Source organism: Dermochelys coriacea, chromosome 8, assembly GCF_009764565.3.
Source record: "Dermochelys coriacea isolate rDerCor1 chromosome 8, rDerCor1.pri.v4, whole genome shotgun sequence".
NCBI lineage: Eukaryota > Metazoa > Chordata > Testudines > Dermochelyidae > Dermochelys > Dermochelys coriacea.
The window spans coordinates 46,115,192-46,137,242 of NC_050075.1; the positions used below are offsets into that span (position 1 = coordinate 46,115,192).

Consider the following 22,051-nt stretch of genomic DNA (forward strand, 5'->3'; position numbering starts at 1 on the left):
GTTCCTATTCTGACCCTATTGTATGTGATGTCCTGGCAATTATGGCCAAAGCAATGGATGACGCATATGAGAGAGAGAAATTAATTCCCTTGCTGGTATCTGTTGTTTCTCATAATAGGCAACCATTGGTATGGCTTGACCAGACCTACCCTACATTAATGTTATGCATGGTAGTAATTCAGTCTTCGGGTTGCGGGAAGATAGAAATTTAACTTAATTTCGAATGTTACACATCTCTTGAGCTTGCACTAATCTTGTGTGTTGTCAGCTTGTGTCATCAGCCTCAGTAATATTCCGAGGTTCATGCATGCAGTACATCAGTGTCCTTTGCAGCTGCTGGAATGTGCAGCATAAATGAGATGTGAATGTCTAGTGTGAGAAACACAACTTTTTGATTTAAATCCACCTTGCTTTTATTGATCCAACCTCCTGAAAGCTAGGCTGCCTTAGTACTGCAATTCCCATTGTATGGGTTTTGGAAGGAGAGAGAAATTAGAACCAATAATATTCCAGCCTCTCAAAATGACCTGAAGTAGCTTTTCCATACAGAAGTGTGGCAATTTTATGGTCCGACACCTCATGATCTACCAGAGGCAGAAGCAAAAGCCTTCATGATATTTTAATGACACAAAGGTCCCATTTCTGCTCCTGACAGAAAATGAAATATCAGACCTTCCACTGTATCACTAATTAAAAATTCTGTATTGGCTTATCTGGGTCTCAAACCAGTGTACATTTTCGGGAAGGTTCATATTTGGAGCAAAAGAAGGATATATTTTTGTCAGAAGTTGTGATGGTGCCACTGAGATTTGAGATGTTAGAATTAGTCCTGGTGGAGGTGGGCTTGTTGCCAAGGTACATATAAAGTGATCAAAAGTGAAACAAGTAATAGCCATTCATGACGTAGTGGTTCAGCTTATGAACTTGATATCATCACCACATCTGTGGGAGGTTGTGTGGACACATTATTTTTCAAGTAATTATTGCAAACAGGAAATTCAGTAAATTATGTATAAATCTGACTTTTGAAATTTCCTACTCAGACCTTTACTAAAGTAAACATTCAAATAAAGTGTGGTAACTATGGATGATAATGGCAACTTCTGTACAGAATACTGATGTGATGTTAGGTGACAGGAATTTTTGATCTCCCCGTACTTGTAATGAGATGCAAAATCTCACTGCATTTGTGTGTGTGTGTGTGTGTGTGTGTGTGTGTGTGTGTGTGTGTGTGTGTGTGTGTGATTTTTTTTTAAATGCCATACCTCTACGCATTAACACCCTGTGCAAATTAGCCTTCTCATGTGAGTGAACGTTTTGGTGTTAGAACAAAATACATTATTGGCATGAAGACACATATTTTACTATTTAACATAGACATTTTAAGACTTCCTGATTCTCTTCTCCCCCCCCCCCCCCCGCCCTTGAAATTGGTGGAGGACACCATCTGGGCAGTAGATAACAGAAAACTTTAGTTTGTCTTACAAGAAAAAGGAGTAGTTTTGCAGAGTTGATACGATGCTGTAATGTTCTGGATGCCTGCCACAGAGAAGGGCTGTATGGTGCATACAATAGTTTGCTTACTGGGCCTTGCCGGCAGCATCCTGATTGGTTAGTGCAGCAAATAAAGGCACAGCTGAAGTAGAATCAGCATGAACAGAGCAGTGTTTCATCTCACCTCTTTATCTCTATGCTTTCGGCTGGCATGTTGTCATCACTGTCATGGGATAGCTAGTGTGCAGCCCTCTAAACATTATCTAGACTCTTTGAAAGCTTTCACTTATGTTAAGTCAGTGAGCTTTTAACATAAGATCTTTCATACTGGAAAGTTGTTTTTTCTTACGTTTTCCAGGCTTTAGTGCATGCTTGAATTCGATCTCTTTATTTGTGCAGAAATGTAACTGATAAGGTAGTGTTGACAGAATTAGCATGATGGTACCAACAATAGTGTTTGTGTTTCATTTTTTTTTCCCCAGGTTTCTCTTCAGGGCTTCCCCACCCCCCCACTCCAAGTAATTGTTTTCTCCACTTGTCCTTGATGGTTGGAAAACTCCACCACTGAGAGTGCAGTAACTTTTGGCATTAATTTCTCAGCAGCTCTAGTACAAGCCCTTAAAGGGAGAAGTAGTGATTGTTGGCCAGTCTATGGAGCAGGCATGATTTTTCTGAAGATGTTTGGTTTCTGGGGGACACTTCAGCCAGCCTCTGTCATCCCAGAGATCAGGAGAGAAGTATGACCACAGGGGTTTCTAAGCGTGTTTCTGTAAAGCATCTCCACCTTCCTGAATGTATAGGACCTTAACTTTTGCTCCTCCCTCAATGACTATAGAATTAAATAGGATCATTAGGAAGGCTCTTAATTGTGGTGATTAGGATTCTTTATCCTCTCCATTTAAGCTCAATAGCAAGCTGTTTTTGGACTTATCTCACATCTCCTACCTAGAGTCATCTTCAGGCACACAGTGTGCTCACTCTCACATCTCTCTTCCACTCTCCTTAGGACTGGTGTCCTTGGTCTCTTGGTGCAATGAGGAAAGCACCTCCAAAGAGAAGTTCCAGGTGCTAGAAGGTGAAATAGCCTAGCTCACCCTTTTCAAAAGAAGGGGTAGTGCTCTCCAGATTGAAGTTTCCTTCAGCCACTTCTAGGCAATTTGCCTGTGAGCACTTGAGAGGAACTCGGATACCACAATGGTGGGCTCAGCATATATAGCTGGAGAGACATGGAATCCCTTATTGGCTGATTGTCTCCATCAGAAGAAGAGGACACTAACAGTCCAGAAGAATGGCTGGAAGGCTCAGGGCATTAGTTTCTCTATCTACCAGGGAAGTGAGGACATCATTAATGAGTTTTAGGAATGACTGGATGCACAATTTTTCTTCTCCAGAGCTGTGTGCGAACTATATAGGCTAAGTACAGTTATGACCCCTGGTACTTGCTGCCTGTCATTGATCGAACAAGTATCAGAGGGGTAGTCCTGTTAGTTGGTATCCACAAAAACAACGAGGAGTCCGGTGGCACCTTAAAGACTAACAGATTTATTTGGGCATAAGCTTTCGTGGGTAAAAAACCTACTTCTTCAGATGCATGGAGTGAAAATTATAGACGCAGGCATAAATATACTCACACATGAAGAGAAGGGAGTTACCTTACAACTGGAGAACCAGTGTTGACAGGGCCAATTCAATCAGGGTGGATGTGGTCCAGTTCCAATAATTGATAAGGAGGTGTCAATACCAAGAGAGGGAAAATTGCTTTTGTAGTGAGCCAGTGTGGCAAGCTGCAGGTGACCATGCAGAGCTCATCAGCAGAGGTGACCATGATGGAGACCCAGAATCGCAAAAGAGCTACAGCACGGACCGAACGGGAGGTATGGGATCTGATTGCTGTATGGGGAGAGGAACCTGTGCTATCAGAACTACGTTCCAGTTTTCAAAATGCCAAAACATTTGTGAAAATCTCCCAGGGCATGAAGGACAGAGGCCATAACAGGGACCCGAAGCAGTGCCGCGTGAAACTTAAGGAGCTGAGGCAAGCCTACCAGAAAACCAGAAAGGCGAACAGCCGCTCTGGGTCAGAGCCCCAAACATCCTGCTTCTACGATGAGCTGCATGCCATTTTAGGGGGCTCAGCCACCACTATCCCAGCCGTGTTGTTTGACTCCTTCAATGGACATGGAGGCAACATGGAAGCAGGTTTTGGGGACGAGGAAGATGATGATGAGAAGGCTGTAGATAGCTCACAGCGAACAAGCGGAGAAACCAGTTTTCCCGACAGCTAGGAACTGTTTCTCACTCTGGACCTGGAGCCAGTACCCCCCGAACCCACCCAAGGCTGCCTCCCGGACCCACCAGGCGGAGAAGGGACCTCTGGTGAGTGTACCTTTCAAAACAGTATACACGGTTTAAAAGCAAGCATGTTTAATGATTAATTTGCAAAGGCTTTGGGAGTACATCCAGGAGAGCCACGAATGCCAGGGCAAAAGGTTTCTGGGGAGGGCAACCTTATTCCATCCACCATGGTAGGACACTTTACCACTCCAGGCCAGTAGCACGTACTCGGGAATCATTGTGGAACAAAGCATTGGAGCATATGTTTGCTGGCGTTCAAACAACATCCGTTCTTTATCTCTCTGTGTTATCCTCAGGAGAGCTATATCATTCATGGTCACCTGGTTGAAATAGGGTGCTTTTCTTAAGGGGACATTCAGAGGTACCTGTTCCTGCTGGGCTGTTTGACTATGGCTGAACAGAAATGTTCCCCAATGTTAGCCACGGGGAGGCAAAATGCGACCTTGTAATGAAAGCACGTGTGCTACGTATGTAATGTTGAGAGTGTACCCAATGTTCTATAAAAATGCATCTTTTTAAATACCACTGTCCCTTTTTTTTTCCTCCACCAGCTGCATGTGTTTCAAGGATCACAGGATCTTCTCCTTCCCAGAGGCTAGCGAAGATTAGAAGGCAAAAAAAAAACGCACTCACAATGAAGTGTTCTCTTAGCTCATGCTGTCCTCCCACACTGACAAAGCACAGACAAATGCATGGAGGCAGACAATGTCAGAGTGCAGGAAAGCACAAAATGACCGGGAGGAGAGGTGGCGGGCTGAAGAGAGAGCTGAAGCTGAATGGTGGCAGCAGCGTGATGAGAGGAGGCAGGAGCACAGACCGCCGCTACAGCCCCTGTGTAACCAACTGCCCTCCTCCCCAAGTTCCATAGCCTCTTCACCCAGATGTCCAAGAATGTGTTGGGGGGGCCTCCGGCCACCCAGCCACTCCACCCCAGAGGATTGCCCAAGTAACAGAAGGCTGGCATTCAATATGTTTTAAACTTTTAAAGTGCTGTGTGGCTTTGTCCTTCCCTCCTCCACCACCCCTCCTGGGCTACCTTGGTAATTATCCCCCTATTGGTGTGATGAATTAATAAAGAATGCATGAATGTGAAGCAACAATGATTGTATTGCCTCTGCAAGCGGTGATCGAAGGGAGGTGGGGAGTGTGGTTAGCTTACAGGGAAGTAGAGTGAACCAAGGGACGGGGGGTTTCATCAAGGAGAAACAAACAGAACTTTCACACCATAGCCTGGCCAGTCATGAAACTGGTTTTCAAAGCTTCTCTGATGCGCACTGCACCCTCCTGTGCTCTTCTAACCCCCCTGGTGTCTGGCTGTGCGTAACCAGCGGCCAGGCGATTTGCCTCAACCTCCCACCCCTCGATAAATGTCTCCCCCTTACTCTCACAGATATTGTGGAGAGCACAGCAAGCAGTAATAACAGTGGGAATATTGGTTTCGCTGAGGTCTAACCGAGTCAGTAAACTGCGCCAGTGCGCTTTTAAACGTCCAAATGCACATTCTACCACCATTCTGCACTTGCTCAGCCTGCAGCTGAACAGCTCCTGACCACTGTCCAGGCTGCCTGTGTACAGCTTCATAAGCCATGGCATTAAGGGGTAGGCTGGGTCCCCAAGGATAACTATAGGCATTTCAACATCCCCAACCGTTGTTTTCTGGTCTGGGAAGAAAGTCCCTTCCTGCAGCTTTTGAAACAGATCAGAGTTCCTGAAGATGCGAGCGTCATGTACCTTTCCCGGCCATCCCACGTTGATGTCGGTGAAACGTCCCTTTTGATCCACCAATACTTACAGCACTATTGAAAAGTACCCCTTGCGGTTTATGTACTTGTGGGCTTGGTGCTCCGGTGCCAAGATAGGGATACGGGTTCTGTCTATGACCCCACTACGGTTAGGGAATCCCATTGCAACAAGCCATCCACTATGATCTACACATTTCCCAGGGTCATTGCCCTTGATATCAGCAGATCTTTGATTGCGTTGGCTACTTGCATCACAGAAGCTCCCACAGTAGATTTGCCCACTCCAAATTGATTCCCGACTGACCGGTAGCTGTCTGGCATTGCAAGTTTCCACAGGGCTATTGCCACTCACTTCTCAACTGTGAGGGCTGCTCTCATCTTGGTATTCTTGCGCCTCAGGGCAGGGGAAAGCAAGTCACAAAGTTCCATGAAAGTGCCCTTTTGCATGCGAAAGTTTCGCAGCCACTGGGAATTGTCCCGGACCTGCAACACTATGCGGTCCCACCAGTCTGTGCTTGTTTCCCGAGCCCAGAATCGGCATTCCACTGCATGAACCTGCTCCATTAGCACCATGATGTCCACATTGGCAGGGCCCGTGCTTTGAGAGAAGTCTGTGTCCATGTACTCATCACTCTCATCACTGTGCTGATGTCACCTACTCGCCTGGTTTCGCTTTGCCAGGTTCTGGTGCTGCATATACTGCTGGATAATACGTGTGGTGTTTAATGTGCTCCCAATTGCCAAAGTGATCCGAGCGGGCTCCATGCTTGCCGTGGTATGGCGTCTGCACAGAAAAAAGGCGCGGAACGATTGTCTGCTGTTGCCTTGACGGAGGGAGGGGCGACTGACAACATGGCTTACCGGGTTGCCTTACAGGGAATTAAAATCAACAAAGGGGGTGGCTTTGCGAGAAACTGAATGGCCGCCTCAAGGATAGAACTCAAAACCTCAAGGAAAGAACTCAAAACTGGGTTTAGCAGGCTGTCGATTTCACAGAGGGAGGGGGAGAAAATGAATACAAAACAAATCTGGTCTATTTCTTGTTTTGAGCCACTTCATCTATCTTTATACATCATGCTGGCAGCAGACTGTGCAGTATGACCGCTAGCCATCGTCACCTCCTGGGTGCTCGGCAGAAGATGGTGCGGTATGACTACTGGCCATCGTCTTCTGCTGGCTGCAAATTAAAGGACAGTGCACTGCCGGTAGGACTCAATCGCCATGAGACAAAACAAGGGAAATGACCTAGCTGAGTCACTCCATGTTTGCGCAGGCGCCCGGTTAAAAGAGCACCCAGGACTACGTCGACGACAGCTACCAGTCCATACTGCACTGTCTGCTGCCAAAAGGCAATAAACTGCTGCTGTGTAGCAATGCAGTACCATGTCCGCCAGCACCCAGGAGACATACAGTGATGGTTAGCTGAGCGGGCTCCATGCTTGCCGTGGTATGGCGTCTGCACAGGTAACTCAAGAAAAAAGGCGCAAAACGATTGTCTGCCCTTGCTTTTATGGAAGGAGGGAGGAAACGGGAGCCTGACGATATGTACCCAGAACCACCCGCGACAATGTTTTAGTCCCATCTGGCACTGGGATTTCTATCCAGAATTCAAATGGGCAGTGGAGACTGCGGGAACTGTAGGATAGCTACCCACAGTGCAAAGCTCTGGAAGTCAACTCTTGCCTTGGTACTGTGGACACAGTCCGCCGACTGCATGCACTTACAGCATTTTGTGGGGACACAAACTCGACTGTATAAAAACGCTTTCTACAAAACTGACTTCTATAAATTCAACCTAATTTCGTAGTTTAGACACACCCTAAAGAAGGCCACGCATACCGAAAAGGAAAAAGAACGAAACAAAATATACTCTAGGATTATGCTGAATCCAGTCCCATAAATCCCTCTCCCCATACTCAAGGCAAACAAGTCCCAAACTCCCTTGCCTCAGGGTTAACCAAACAAAAGTCCTCTGTTCTCTCCTTTATTCAAGGAGAAAAAAAACCCAACAAATCCCAAACACCCTTTTCTCAGCACTTACACGCCCCCGCCCCTGCAAACAATTGTTTTTGAATGATTTCCTCTACAGACCAGCTTCTCAGAATGATTCTTAGGTTCTCCAGCCACTCCTGGCACTTAACTTTCTCTTTCTACTCCTTTTATGTTTTCCAAGCTAGTTTCCAGGAAAACTTAACGAGACTGAGCTGCTGCTGGTGCCAGTCCATTAACCCTTGCCTACCATCATAGAATCCTAATAGCCTAGAATTCTGGGGCTTCATGAACCAAGTCCCACATAGGTAGTATAGCCTATCACTGTCCAAAACCTGTATTTGGTCGAAAAGGGCACTTCTTTTATAATGGTTAGTGAAAGAATTAATAGATGACCATGTTGCAACTCTGCAGATGTCAGACAAGGATGCCACAGTGCCCCTTATGGAGTGTGTAACAAATTTGCTTTGGTGGATCCAGTCTGGCTGCTGAACAGGTCTGGAATATAGCTCTTTTAATCCACCCGATACAGAGGTTTAAAATGCCTTACAACTTTTCTTATGTCTACCACAAAGCATTACGCATTTGCCACTGTTTAATTCATTAAAAACAGAACTTAATACCTATTGCACTTTTAAAAATATCCCAAATACTAGAAATTACTGTGTTAAAAACCTGTTTGATAAACAGCAAACAAATCAAATCTTAAGATAGTTTTAAAATGTAAATTGTATCTTTGTTGATATTCAAAGTGATATTCAGAGTGAAATTCTGGCTGTAGTGAAGTAAATGGTAACACTCTCATTGAATTCAATCAAATTTCTCTCTTAATTTTGTGGAAGAAAATCTATTTACATATTAGTGTGCAAAAATATTAAGCTAAAATGTTAAAATTAATACAAAGCCAAGTTTTCTCAAATTATAAAATCCTGGCATTGATGCTAGAAGTGCTAGGTTTAAGAGTGCTTCAAAATTCCTATTATCCACAGCTATGATTCATAGATTCCAAGACCAGAAGGAACAACTGTGATCTAGTGTGTCTTCCTGTATCAATAACACAAGTCATAGAACTTCCCCCCAAAAAATTCCTAGAGCAGATATGTTAGAAAAAACATCTAATCTGGATTTCAAAATTGCCACTGATGGAGAATCCACCATGACCCTCAGTAAATTGTTCCAGTGGTTAATTAGCCTCACTGTTAAAGATTCATGACTTATTTCCAGTCTGAATTTGTTTAGCTTCAACTTCCAGCCATGGGATTGTGTTCCGCCTTTCTCTGCTAGATTGAAGAGATTATTAAATATTTGTTCCTTGAATAGATACTTATAGATTGTAATCAAGTCATCCCTTAATCTCCTTTGTTAAGCTAAATGGATTGAGCCCTATGAGGGCTCAAAAAAGAACTAGATAAATTAATGGAGGATAGATCCATCAATGGCTATTAGCCAGGATGGGCGAGGATGGTGTCCTTAGCCTCTGTTTGCCAGAAGCTGGGAATGGGTGATAGGGGATGGATCACTTGATGATTGCCTGTTCTGTTCATTCCCTCTGGGGCACCTGGCATTGGCCACTGTCAGAAGACAGGCTACTGGGCTAGATGGACCTTGGTTAACCAAGATGGCTTTTTTTATGTTCTTATGAGTCTATCACTCCAAGGCATTTTTCTAATCCTTTAATCATTCTTGTGGATCTTCTTAGAACCTCTCCAATTTATCAACATCCTTCTTTAATTGTGGGCACCAGAACTGAATACACTATTCCAGCAAAAAAAGAAAATGAGTACTTGTGGCACCTTAGAGACTAACAAATTTATTTGAGCATAAGCTTTCGTGAGCTACAGCTCACTTCATCGGATGCATTCGGTGGAAAATACAGCAGTGGTCACACCAGTGCCAAATACAGAGGTAAAATAAGCTCGCTACTACTACTCAAGATTCCCGTTTAGGCATCCCAGGGTCACATTAGCTCTTTTGCCACATCATCACATGGGGAGCTCATATTCAGCTGACTATCCACCATGACCCCCTAATCTTTTTCAGAGTCCCCCATCCTCTAGAGTATGGCCTGCATTCCTTGTTCCTAGACGGATACGTTTACATATAGCCATATTAAAATGCATATTGTTTGCATGTGCCCAGCTTACCAAACAATCCAGATCACTCTATCATTGACCTGTCTTCTTCGTTATTTCAGATCCCCTAACTTGTGTGTCATCTGCAGACTTTATTAATAATGATTTTATGTTTTCTTCCAAGTCATTAATAAAAATATTAAATAGCATAGGGCCAAGAACCGATCCCTGCAGAACCCAACTGGAACCACAACCACTCAGTGACGACTCTCCATTTACAATTACATTTTGAGACCTATCAGCTAGCCAGCTTTTAAGCTATTTAATGTGTGCCATGTTAATTTTATACCATTCTAGTTTTTTTAATCAAAATGTCGTGCAGTACCAAGTCAAACATCTTACAGAAGTCTAAGACAACACCATTACCTTTATCAGCCAACCCTGTAATCTCAAAAAAAGATATCAAATTAGTTTGACAGGATTTATTTTCCATAAACCCGTACTGATTTCCATTAATTAAATTACCCTGCTTTAATTTGTTATTCGAATCCCATACCAGCTACTCCATTATCTTGCCCAGAATCAACGTCAGGCTGACAGGCCTATAATTACATCGGTCATCTCATTTACCCTTTTTAAATATTGGCATACTATTAGCTTTCTTTTCCAGTCTTCTTGAACTTCCACACTGTTCCAAGACTTATTGAAAATCAACTTTAATGATCAAGTGAGCTCCTCAGCCAGCTCTTTTAATACTCTTGGATGCAAGCTATCTGGGCCTGCTCATTTAAAAATGTCTACCTTAAGTAGCTTCTATTTAACATCTTCCAGAGATAATAATGGAGTGGAAAGAGTGTTATCATTCCCATATGATGAGACTATATCATCAATCTTCTCTCACATCCCCAAGGCCATCACAGACAGAGTCTGGCAGTACATCAAAGCCTGGCATGTAAATAAATGGGATCTCTAATCAAATAATGCTGCCTTGTTCATTTCAGTGCAACTCATTAAAAAATATGATACAAGATCACAGTTAAACTAATCTTTTCCCATTGTAAATGTATTTACACTACATACTGAGATATGCAGCTCCAAAGGATTGCTAGTAGTCCTTACAGCACCATCAAGCTACCAAATGAAGTGATTCCATAAAATGATATTTATTGTTTGTATTGAGGTAGCATGTAGGAACCCCAGCCATAGACTAGGGCCCCACTGTGCTATACCAAACACAGAACAAAGAGACTTGTCCCTGACTCAAAGAGTTTACAGTGTAGTTAAATAGTCTTTGATTACACCAGTGAACACTAAAAATGTAACCAGTTGGATAAATTATTGTTTATTACAGTGGTCCCCAAACTTTTCACCTCACGTCCCCCTTTGCCCCATCCACACACACACGCCCGCCCCCAGATCCAGGGCCGGGGCTTCGGAGGGAAGGACGTGGACAAGGGTAAGGGGGCTGAGGCTGGGGCCGGTGCCACAGCTGGGGACAGTGACAGGGCTAGGGCTGGCAGGCGGGGTCCGGGTGGAGGTCTGGCAGCCAGGGGCGGGGACAGGAGCGGAGTTAGGTGGCACTCCCTCCCTGCCTCTGTGGGGGCTGGCCTGGGCCTCAGCCACATATCCTGAATGTTCCTCTGTGTCCCCCAGGGGTGCACCCAACAGTTTGGGGACCTCTGATTTATTGGTCAAGATGTATTAATACAAATATGATGAACCATGACTAGGAGTTATCAAGAGAAGACACCTGCAAATACCTGTATTAGTACAGAGACCAACGTCACTGCTGAAACACAAAATGGAGAAACACACGCTAAAACGTATTGATGCAACATGACTCATACATAATATCATTACCAAAACATGCTTTGGGTTATATTTGTAGCTAATATACTCTGATCTTATGATCATGCACTCACGCTTCTCCTTGTCAAAATTAGAAAGGAAAAGGAAACTATTGCTTTATGCCTTTAGCTACTGTCTTATGTTTACATTCCTTGGTCTTGCCAGTAACACTGATTGTCATATTAAACATCTTTTCCATTGTTGATTTGTTTTTGTATTTTGAAAAAGAAGAGAAATATAAAAGATCAAAGGATGCATAAGACTGTATAATTAAACAATCGGAACCATGTGACTGTATAGCTATCTAATTTGTCTATATTATACTATTACTCAGATACAATACAATCAAGCCTTCCACCCTGCTGAAGCAGTGTGAATCAAATGCAGAGATGTCAAGGGCCAGATTAGTGGTGAGAGCAGCAGAGGGAATAGACTGGAACCAAAAAGCATGGGGGAGAGGGTAGAAAAAAAAAAGCAGTATATGGTCACGTACATGATCATATGCAATGTGTTCTCTAGAACACTGAATCTACAGGACATGTACTGCAGACCTAAAGGCTAACTGCTTTGAAATTAGTTCTATGGCAAAGCACATGATTTCTACTGTGGGGATTTACAGAGGCAATGTTATGAAAGGATAGGCATGACACTGCAGGAAGATAATCCAGTATATATTAAAAACCCAAGGAGGCGTTTGGATTCTGACATTCTTTAAGGATGCCAAAAGCTAGGTGCTTGTGTAAAAACACCTTGTTCATCAAGTAATAGGGGCTTTTAGATCTGCATAACGTAACTAAGTTATTTGTCTTATACGGCTTATTCATCACAATATGCATCATTTAAGGAGAGAGAATCTATCAGTCTAGATAACTCCTTGTTCAAGTGTATTTTTAGACTTGCTCACCAATGGGTCCTTTCATCACTGCTCACGTGGCAGCTGTAAACACTAATGTAAATGAAAGATGACATTCCTGCATATGAACTTATTTTATAATACTGTTAAATTCTTATACCCCACCTTCCATCTCAGGACTTCACACAGGTGCTGTCAAGGTTAACGTTTGAAGCAAGCACCCTTGTATGCATTTTACAGATATGGAAACAGAAGCAGAGTGGTTAAGTAACTTGTTCAATCCCGCACAATGAGTCAGTGGCAGAGATGGGAATAGAGTCCCCAAGTCCTGGCTACCTCTATCCTGTTGTAACCATTACACACTTCCTTTTTGTATTTACAGTAGAATAGCCAAATAGCAATATTACAAATATCTTTCCTTTAAAAGCTCTTCTAGGATTTCTCCTCTGTTTGACCTATGAATAGGGCTGTCACGTTTCAGAAGTTAATGAGAGCGAAATCCTTCAGAGCGTGCCTATTAGAGAGAACAAAAGAAAAGGACACTGGTAACCTGTTTACTCCCTCTCAGCCAAGCCCCAAGTTTAGGACACAATCCTAAGAGGCAGCAAGGACTACATTTTTAAAGATATTTAGGTGCCTCAAGATGCAGATAGGCACTTCCAAACAACCTCACTAGGCCCCTCCCTCCCACCGGATTTCAAATGGGACATTGAAATCAATAGGCTGTAGGCACCTAGGCGCTTTCGAGAATCTCATTAGGTGCTTATATACCTTTAAAAATCTGGCCACAGGTTCCTCCTGTGAAATAAGTGTTCTCAATTCAAGGACAATAAAAATCTCAGCACTGTGCAGGATTGGACTGCTAACAGACACCTCTTACACGTTTTAAAGGTTATTTAGGTCCGGAACAGACCCAAAATATTAAGTTCATGGTTACTATAAAGTCATCAATTATCCTAGTCCTATACAGAATAGGAAAGTTACATGAAGAGTATCCTCTATATAACCATTAAATAGAAGTGTTTTTTGATTATTCTGAACTGTTGACAATCCAACTGAGCAAGGATCAAACTCTCATGATTCACATCTGGGCTCAAGTCAGATAACATGACACTGTCTGCCTTACAACTAATCTGAAAGCTTTTTTGTAAAGAGAAGGCCTATGAAAATGTTTACATATCATCTGCTAATACATTTTGACTTGACATCCCTACAAACTGCTTAAATACTGGATTAAGAGCCTCAGGTACCAGACTACATGTCCAAGAGCTCACTTTACTGTTCATTATCAAACACAGATTTCCTTAAAAAAAGGTAAGCATTCTAACAATTAAGACTATCTGCCAAAAATAAGGAGGAGGTTGCTTAAACTTAAAATTCTAAGGAAAAAACCTTGCCTTCTACATGAAGAGTATCAATTTGATCACTTGTTGTCGAATGCATTATAGTGAAATACACATTTATTTTGTTTACACATTGCATCTATCAATAATTCTCTAAGCTTGTATGCATGAATAGCAGTTCAAAGTCCACATCTATCAAGTTCATATTTAATGGAAGAGTAGGGGGAAGGTAATCCTTATCACATATACACATTTAGAGGTTGTAGAACAGTTATAAATATGATATGTTGAAAGGATATTAAATAGGGAACTAGACAATGGCACATGACCTCTATTCAGTGGAATATATATTTAAATACCCAGAAACAATGCAGTACACCAGAATATTTTGATAACTAGATTAATGGAGTAACCACAAGCTGTACAATGCTTTAATTAAATTGACGGAAAGGAGGGAAATTACATGTTTGAAGAAGAGCATTTCCACTTTCATTAGATCCTTAAGATTAAAAAAAAAACACACCTGTATTTTAGTTTGAATCTATTTCTTTTCTCTGGTCTCAAAAGCTGGAGAAAAAGCTACCAATTTTCTAGGAGATTCCTCGCTGGTTAATCCTATGACAGTACAATTTATTATTACAGTTAAAATCATTGCAGCCATTGTACTCTATGCCTCCCTAGAATGCACAAGCTCCATTAAACAGGCGTGTTTTCTCTGCAAATATCAAATGCTTAGCTTCGACAGTCAGCTGAACTCTCTTCTTTTTCCCCTCACAACTTGATATAGACTTTTAGCATTAGTAATTACCACTGCAAAGTAAAAGAATTACATATTCACATGAGGAAATGCTGTCATTTGGGAAACGTGCACAGGACATGTTTGAAAGAGGGACCAAAAACAAGAATAAAAACAACACATACTGCTGCTAAAGAGTAAGTACTGGTGAGGAAATGGTCAAGAAATAATGGTAGATTCTAAGAAGGCAGCAAAATCATATTACAGAACAGAACCTCAGGCTTTGAAAATTAAAATGCACAGTCTGCTGTGTATGTTTGACTGTGAATGACGTGATTATAATCAAAAGTCTACATCCCGTATAAAGCAATTACTTTGCCACATGCCAATTACATTAAGCAAAGTAGGAAATAGAGAGTTTTCATTTTTGAAAGCTAATTATTAATACTTAAATATTCATAAAAGTCAGAAAATAAGGTTATTCCACTTAGGACTGAATAAAGAGCCTCTGAGAAGAGCACAATAAGCATAGGGGAGCTGCCATCTTAAAAATTCACTCTGCTGAATGGATTCTCCTCTGGACAAGTCTCTGCTGTGCTTTTCCCAACTTCTGAAAACCATTCACATTAGGTACAATTTACAAGTTTGTTTCCTGCCCTCCTGCCATTATTTTTCTTGTATATTATTACTCATTAGCTTGCAGGGAAAATTTTCAAAAAGTACAAACGGGGTACAGGCCTTGATCAGGCACCCACTAAAGTCAATGGTACAGAACCAGGCACCAGGCACAGATCCTCAAAGGTACTTGGGCCCCTAACTTCCATCGATTTAAACAGCAGTTAAGCTCCTAATGCTTTTGAGTATCCGAGCCTAGGTGCCCAATTCTCATTGACTTGCAATGGCAATCAGGTACCTAACTTCTCTTTATGCCTTTGACTCTCTCTCCTGCTGGCTCCCACACTGCTAGACTCCTTGGTTATTAGTTTGTGCACATTTACTTTTACTACAATTATCCACCAAGGCGGGGAGGGGGGCAGAATGGAAGAATGTGTGTTGTTCTTACAGTCTTCGTTCCTCAGACAGTGGTAGACAATACTGTTTCCTCCAAATGTTTAGCACAAATGCTCCCCTGGGGGAAGGACTCGCCAGAGAGGCGCAGACAACCTCTCACTTGTTCTCCAGAGTCTTGAGAGTCTCTAGATCATAGAATATCAGGGTTGGAAGGGACCTCAGGAGATCATCTAGTCGTTACACTGTCAAAGAAAACCTTCAAAATATGCCCCAAGTGTAACCAAATCAGAAATGTCTGCCTAAGTTTGCACTGACTCCAAAATACCAGCTCTGAAGCATGAACATTATGCGTTTCAATGGGTGCTAACTCAGCTATCAGTGATGATACTTTAAATGCACTATTGCCAATTCATGCAATTGCAACAGCAAGTAACACAAATTTAGCCCTGCTACAGGCATCTCATTATGACAAGAATTTCTGGCCATTGCTCAGTTTTGGGAAAGCAAAAAAATAATACTAATACCTATCTCAAAGTGCTTTGCAAAGGAAGCAAGTATTATTTTCTCCCATTTTGCTGATGGGGAAACAAAGGTACAGCACGGTGACAATACCCAGCTGGATGCGGCAGAGCAGGGAAATAGAACCTAGGTTGTCTCAGTCCCAGTCTAGTGCTCTATCCACAAGTCCACCCTGTTCCCCAGGGCTGTACTTACCCCTACGCAAAGTATGCAGCTGTGTAGGGCACCAGGAAATTTGGAGTGCCCTGCGCAGCTGCATGCTGCTCCAGCCCCTGCCCTGCCTCTACCCCAGGGCCACTGCCCCGCCCTGCCCCCACTCCACCCATTCCCTAAAGCCCTCACTCTATTCCACCCCACCTCTTCCCACCCCTGAGGAGTGCTGCAGAGCCAGGCCTGCGCTCTCTGGTGGCGGGAAGTGCAGCGACCTGGCCCCAGGCACACCGCTGGTGAGTGCTGGGGGGGGGGTTCCCTCCTACCCCCTAAGCCAGCCACCCCCCCCCCCGAGGCCTGGGGCCCCACACACACACCCCATGGGGGGGGCTACATAGGGCTCCAGAATGGCTAGGGACAGCCCTACTGCCCCCTTCACATAATTCCAAAGCTTGTAGTTTGTAACTGCAAGGTCAGAGACCAGACTTCCACTGACTGCCATTAGTATTTCTGTGCCCTCCACAACCTCCATTATTAAACAAACTTCATACTGCTACCTTAAAGGACAATACCAATGTGCATCATTCACCCATTTCACAGACAAGATAACTGAGAACTTGTACAAAATCACTTCACTCAGAGCTGGAAATGGAACCCAAGTCTTAGAGTCAAGCCTCAGACATTCTCCCATACAGCCCTTCAGAAGGGCTACTGCAAACTAGATGCTGCTGTACTCCACACTAACACAGTGTACCTACACCTAGCAGTCAGGTCACAGCGATTCACAACTCTTAGTGCTTGCACACTAGAAAATCTGATTGCTCAATTGGTAGAATGAGGCTCATGCTTTTACATCCAGCTTCTACAGACAACCCCAAACGGGAGGTTGTCACATTAATTATGCTATCTGTAACCACTAGTCCCCAATCTACTCCCAGTGCTAAGATGAGAAACCAAGAATCTTGATGCCCAGCATTCCACTACTGCCTCACAAACACTTGTGAAATCCACTGACAACATGTATGTCACATCTCCATGCATGGTCTGGTCCACACAGGATAACATGCTTTCCCACCACAGGCTAATGCTATAGCTGAACTGGAGTGGTCTGTACTGTGCTTATGAAGGCTGTGGGGTCAAAAACTGCTGATGAAAAAAGAATACATATACGTGAGAGTGAGTGTAAGGACCGTGGACTGATTTTATTTTGCAAAACATGGTATTTGATGTGGATTTGAATGTGGATTTGAATGCTCTGTTAATACCTGTTTTACTGTTACATTTTCACTATCTGTATTTGGTTTAGTGACAGCTTTCCCTTGGACACAACAAGGTAAAGCACACTCAGCATGCGCGAGACTGACAGCAATGTATGAGAGATTTTGCATATGTCCGAGTAGGATCTCATGCCTGTGTAAACTCCAAAAAGGTAAGAACTTGATTTAATAAGGTTATTGTTACCAAAAATTTAGCATCACTCTCATCAGTATTTATAGAGACAGCAATGCCCTGAGGCATCCCAGTGCATAGGTGCTGGAACTAGTGGTGCCAGGGGTGCGGCCTCATCCTCTGGCTTGAAGTGGTTTCCATCATATATGGGGTTTACAGTTTGGCTCTCAGCAGCCCCACTATACAAACTTTTCCAGTACCCCTGTCCCAATGAGTTGTAAAGCCCGTCACTGGTAGGTCACCAGTGTAAATCTGGCCCAGCTCAGCAGGGATTAAAAGGTTGTAGCCATCACAATTATATGAGATGAGTCTGGCAAGTCCACGTTGCAGCTCCCACATCATAGACTCACCACTTTACTTTGCACTAGTTGGTAAGCTCTTCAGGGAAGAGACTGTCTCTTACCATAAGTATCAGTGTTAGTCTGCATCCACAAAAACAACAAGGAGTCTGGTGGCACCTTAAATACTAACAGATTTATTAGGGCATAAAGCTTTTGTGAGTAAAAAACCCCACTTCTTTAAGGTGCCACCAGACTCCTTGTTGTTTTTGTCTCTTACCACATTTTGTAAAGCACCTAGAACTATGGGTCCTCAGGATCCTCACTGCAGGAGCGCTCATTAGAAGATCAAAATGATCTTCTTTACTATAAGTGTGAAAGTGGGAAACACAGCAATTGTCAAAAACACTGTAGGTGGGCAGGGGGAGTGCAAAAGTGATAAATCAGTCCAAAAACATTATTTAAACTCTTGGTTGGTGGCTTTTTGTTTTGTTTTTTAAACTCATGTTTTGGGGGCCAATCCCAGGATTTTTGAACTTTTGGGACTGGCAGTTCTGTCAATACCAACACTGCTGGCTATTTCATTGCTTATCAAAGCATGTGAAAAAGGAAAAATATTGTATTATAAAGATCTACACACCAACAGTTTCCAAAGAAGGAAGGAGTATGTAGAAGACATGCACATCTTAATTTAGGGTAAGTGCTCCCACACATGGAGAGGTTATACTGAGCAGCACATTGGCTTCCCCCCCCCCTTAAGTGGATCTCTGCTTTCAAAAGGTTGGAAATCACTGATATATTACACCAGTATTTAACACCACATTTGGTTCTGTACATGCACTATGAATTGTACAAGTGTTTATACATATGCCGGTACAACACCTTTGCCAAAATGTTGAAAGAAAAAAAAAAATGAAAAAAAATCTAAAAGACTGAATTTTGAATACTGTAGCATAAAGTTCCTACTGTATGTCCTGCCAAGTAATGCTTACTACAATGGCAATGAGTGAGACCAAAACACAGCCACAACGGCTACAACACTGCATACAACGTTATGTCAGTTTTAAGCCAAGCCCATTGATCAGCAAAAACTAGAATCCCATGTGGTATTTATAGTTGTTTCTTCAATATTTATATTTTCCCAGAAAGATCACTATTAAGTATCCAAGCATAATAAGATTTTAACTGATGTTATTCAAGTTATACTAATTTTTTTCTACATCACAGAAACAAATGGGCTCTTCATAAATATTTTGAGACCGAACAGTGCTCAGTTAAAGGTCAATAAACTTTATGACAGGTTTCAGAGTAGCAGCCGTGTTAGTCTGTATTCGCAAAAAGAAAAGGAGTACTTGTGGCACCTTAGAGACTAACAAATTTATTAGAGCATAAGCTTTCGTGAGCTACAGCTCACTTCATCGGATGCATCTGATGAAGTGAGCTGTAGCTCACGAAAGCTTATGCTCTAATAAATTTGTTAGTCTCTAAGGTGTTACAAGTACTCCTTTTCTTTTTAATAAACTTTATGACAGGTTTCAGAGTAGCAGCCATGTTAGTCTGTATCCGCAAAAAGAAAAGGAGTACTTGTGGCACCTTACAACAATACATTTGTTAGTCTCTAAGGTGCCACAAGTACTCCTTTTCTTTTCATGAATAAACTTTATGTCCTCCTTTAAAAAAAAGGAAAAATAAAAGCTCTATTCCCCACATCATTTTACATTCCCTTGATTAGTTCTGCAGCACTGGAAGTTGTGAAATATGCCAATGGGGACTAGCTCCTGAATAATCTTTGTGCCCAGTTGCAATCACAGCAGGAACCTTGTCTATTTCTCAGAGGGAAGTACAGATTGATCTCAACACAGCACCATCCTCCTGGATCTCTAGCACAGATAAACTGCACAAGAAAGGTAAATGATATCCCATTCCCATACGTGATCTGTGAAATTAGTTGTGTGATTTTAATGCTACAGATCTTTCAGCCAAGAGAAAGATTTGGACAAACATACATTCCCCCAAAACATATGCACAACATGGATTTCTCCAATATATACACATCAGTGTTTACAGACACAAAACCTTTGTTTCTGACACCTGTGAGGAAATTTGTGGCTCTCATTGGATGGATTCACTAGAGACTACAACATGTTTCTTCTCTTTATTATCCAGCCCCCCACCCCTCACTCCTCGGTTGTGAAAGGGCTACTTAAGAGAGCATTTAACCTGAAATAAATGACATGGGTGGGTGCTGTTTTCTGGAGTGACTTAGCATCTCTGGCTAGCTGACATCAGCCTCTGCAGGCTGTGAGCAAACCTTCATTAACTGGAAGATATCAAAATCCCCCGGCCATCCCTCCCTGCACTCTTCCCTTGTAATTCAGCCTTGTACAATTCTACTAGCAACCCATCTGGGGCAAGTCACTGCTCACTGGCCCTTCAGTTCTCATAGCAAGGACGGACAAGTGGATTTTCCTAACGACTTTGCAAAGAGCTATCAATGTTACGGCCTCCGCTGATTTACCTGCCCCCAGAGCTTTTGCTGACTCAAACATTAACTGTAAAGGGCACCCCGTGGGGGGCGGGTATTTCAGGGAGGCAATTCGAGGGGGGAAGCTGAGGGTTTGGGGATGTTAGCCGGGTGAGTGGTTTCAGAGAAGGGATTTGGGGGAGCCCCGGGAGTTGGGGCTGTGGATCCGAGGGGATGCGAGAGGGGGAATTCCCAAGAGGTAGCTCAGGGGCGGCTGAGGGCCAGGGGATATCAGGAGGAAGCGGCAGGTTGGCGGGGGGGGGGGGGGGAGAGGCCGGGGGGGGCTGCGGGTTCGGGGAGGGGGCGCGAGGGTGACAAAGGGGGTCGGGGCCGTTAGACGGGATAAGCGGGGGGGAGGGGGGGGGCGCGATGGGCTCGGCAGCCGGCTCCGCCCGAGCTCGCCGGGCTCCCTGCCGCCCCTCACCTGGAGACGAAGTTCTCCAGCGCCGAGCTCTTGCCGGCGCTCTGCCCGCCCACCACGGCGATCTGCGGCAGCTCCAACAGGCAGCTCTGCCCCAGCGCCGCGAAGGCGTCCTGCAGCCGGTTCACCAGCTCGATGAGCCCCTCCATCCCGCCGCCGACGACGACAGGTAACGGACAGGGCTGAACGGCGCGCGCATGCCCAGTGCCCCGCGCGCCCGGGGGCGGTGCCCCCCAGCCAGGCCACGCCCACTGCGCCGGCTGGCCACGCCCCCCTCCCCCGCGCGCGCGGATGCACACGAGACAGGTCACAGAGGGGTTTTCTTTGAAAGCTAAATCATGAGATTATTTTTTACCCCATCCACGGGGAGCCCCTTGGGTTCACCTTTTGCTGTCTGCACGTGTTAGGGACACACAGGTCATGTTTGCAAGCTTTTCTCCATAGCTCTAGGGCCTCAAAACTTTCCTGTTTAACGTGAGGGCCAGGAGCAGAGGGTCAAACAAACCAACCAACGTTGCAACCAGCTTCTGTTCTAAACCCCTTCTTTCTATCCTCCCTAGAGCTGTGGTTCGGAGAAAGCACGCCTTACCTTAGAAACGCCTTGCTGGCCTTCTAGGTATCTGAAGAAACCCTGCTAAGTGCCGGAGGATTATTTTTAATCCATTTTTTGTCTCCTAGCTCAAATACAGCTTCTTACTACCCCCTTCAAACTCACCCTTGAGTGAGTGATCACTCTCCTTACAGTGTGTATGATAAAACCCCTTGTTTCATGTTCTCTGTGTGTGTGTGTGTGTGTATAAATCTCCCCCCTGTATTTTCCACCGAATGCATCCAATGAAGTGAGCTGTAGCTCACGAAAACTTATGCTCAAATAAATGTTAGTCTCTAAGGTGGCACAAGTACTGCTTTTCTTTTTTACCTTTGAGCTAGCACTCCTTGAAACTGCTTTAGGGAGCTGGCGGTGAAGAAAATTGTTTACAATAAAACAAAGGGAAAAAGGAGTATATAGGGCACCTTAGAGATTAACAAATTTATTAGAGCATAAGCTTTCCTGAGCTACAGCTCACTTCATTGGATGCATACAGTGATAGATTAATATACACAGAGAACGTGAAACAATGGGTGTTATCATACAGACTGTAACAAGAGTGATCAGTTGGTAACACCTATTGTTTCACGTTCTCTCTGTGTATAAATCTCCCATTATTTTCCACTGTATGCATCCAATGAAGTGAGCTATAGCTCAGGAAAGCTTATGCTCTAATAA

General features: G+C 43.6%; 1 protein-coding gene across 12 annotated transcripts in view; it reads right to left on the minus strand.

The window, feature by feature from the left end:
• The window catches only part of DNM3 (dynamin 3), a 307,097-nt gene extending 286,094 nt beyond the window's left edge, over nucleotides 1-21,003 (minus strand). For all 12 annotated transcript variants that reach the window (XR_006273647.1, XR_005294437.2, XM_038413439.2 and 9 more), the window contains exon 1: nucleotides 20,788-21,003. Coding sequence is in view for 10 of the 12 variants with exons in the window: in XM_038413439.2 (XP_038269367.1) it covers nucleotides 20,788-20,933 (146 nt within the window). In the remaining 2 variants the exon portion in view is untranslated. The remainder of the gene's footprint in view (nucleotides 1-20,787) is intronic.
• Between the last annotated feature and the right edge of the window lie 1,048 nt (nucleotides 21,004-22,051).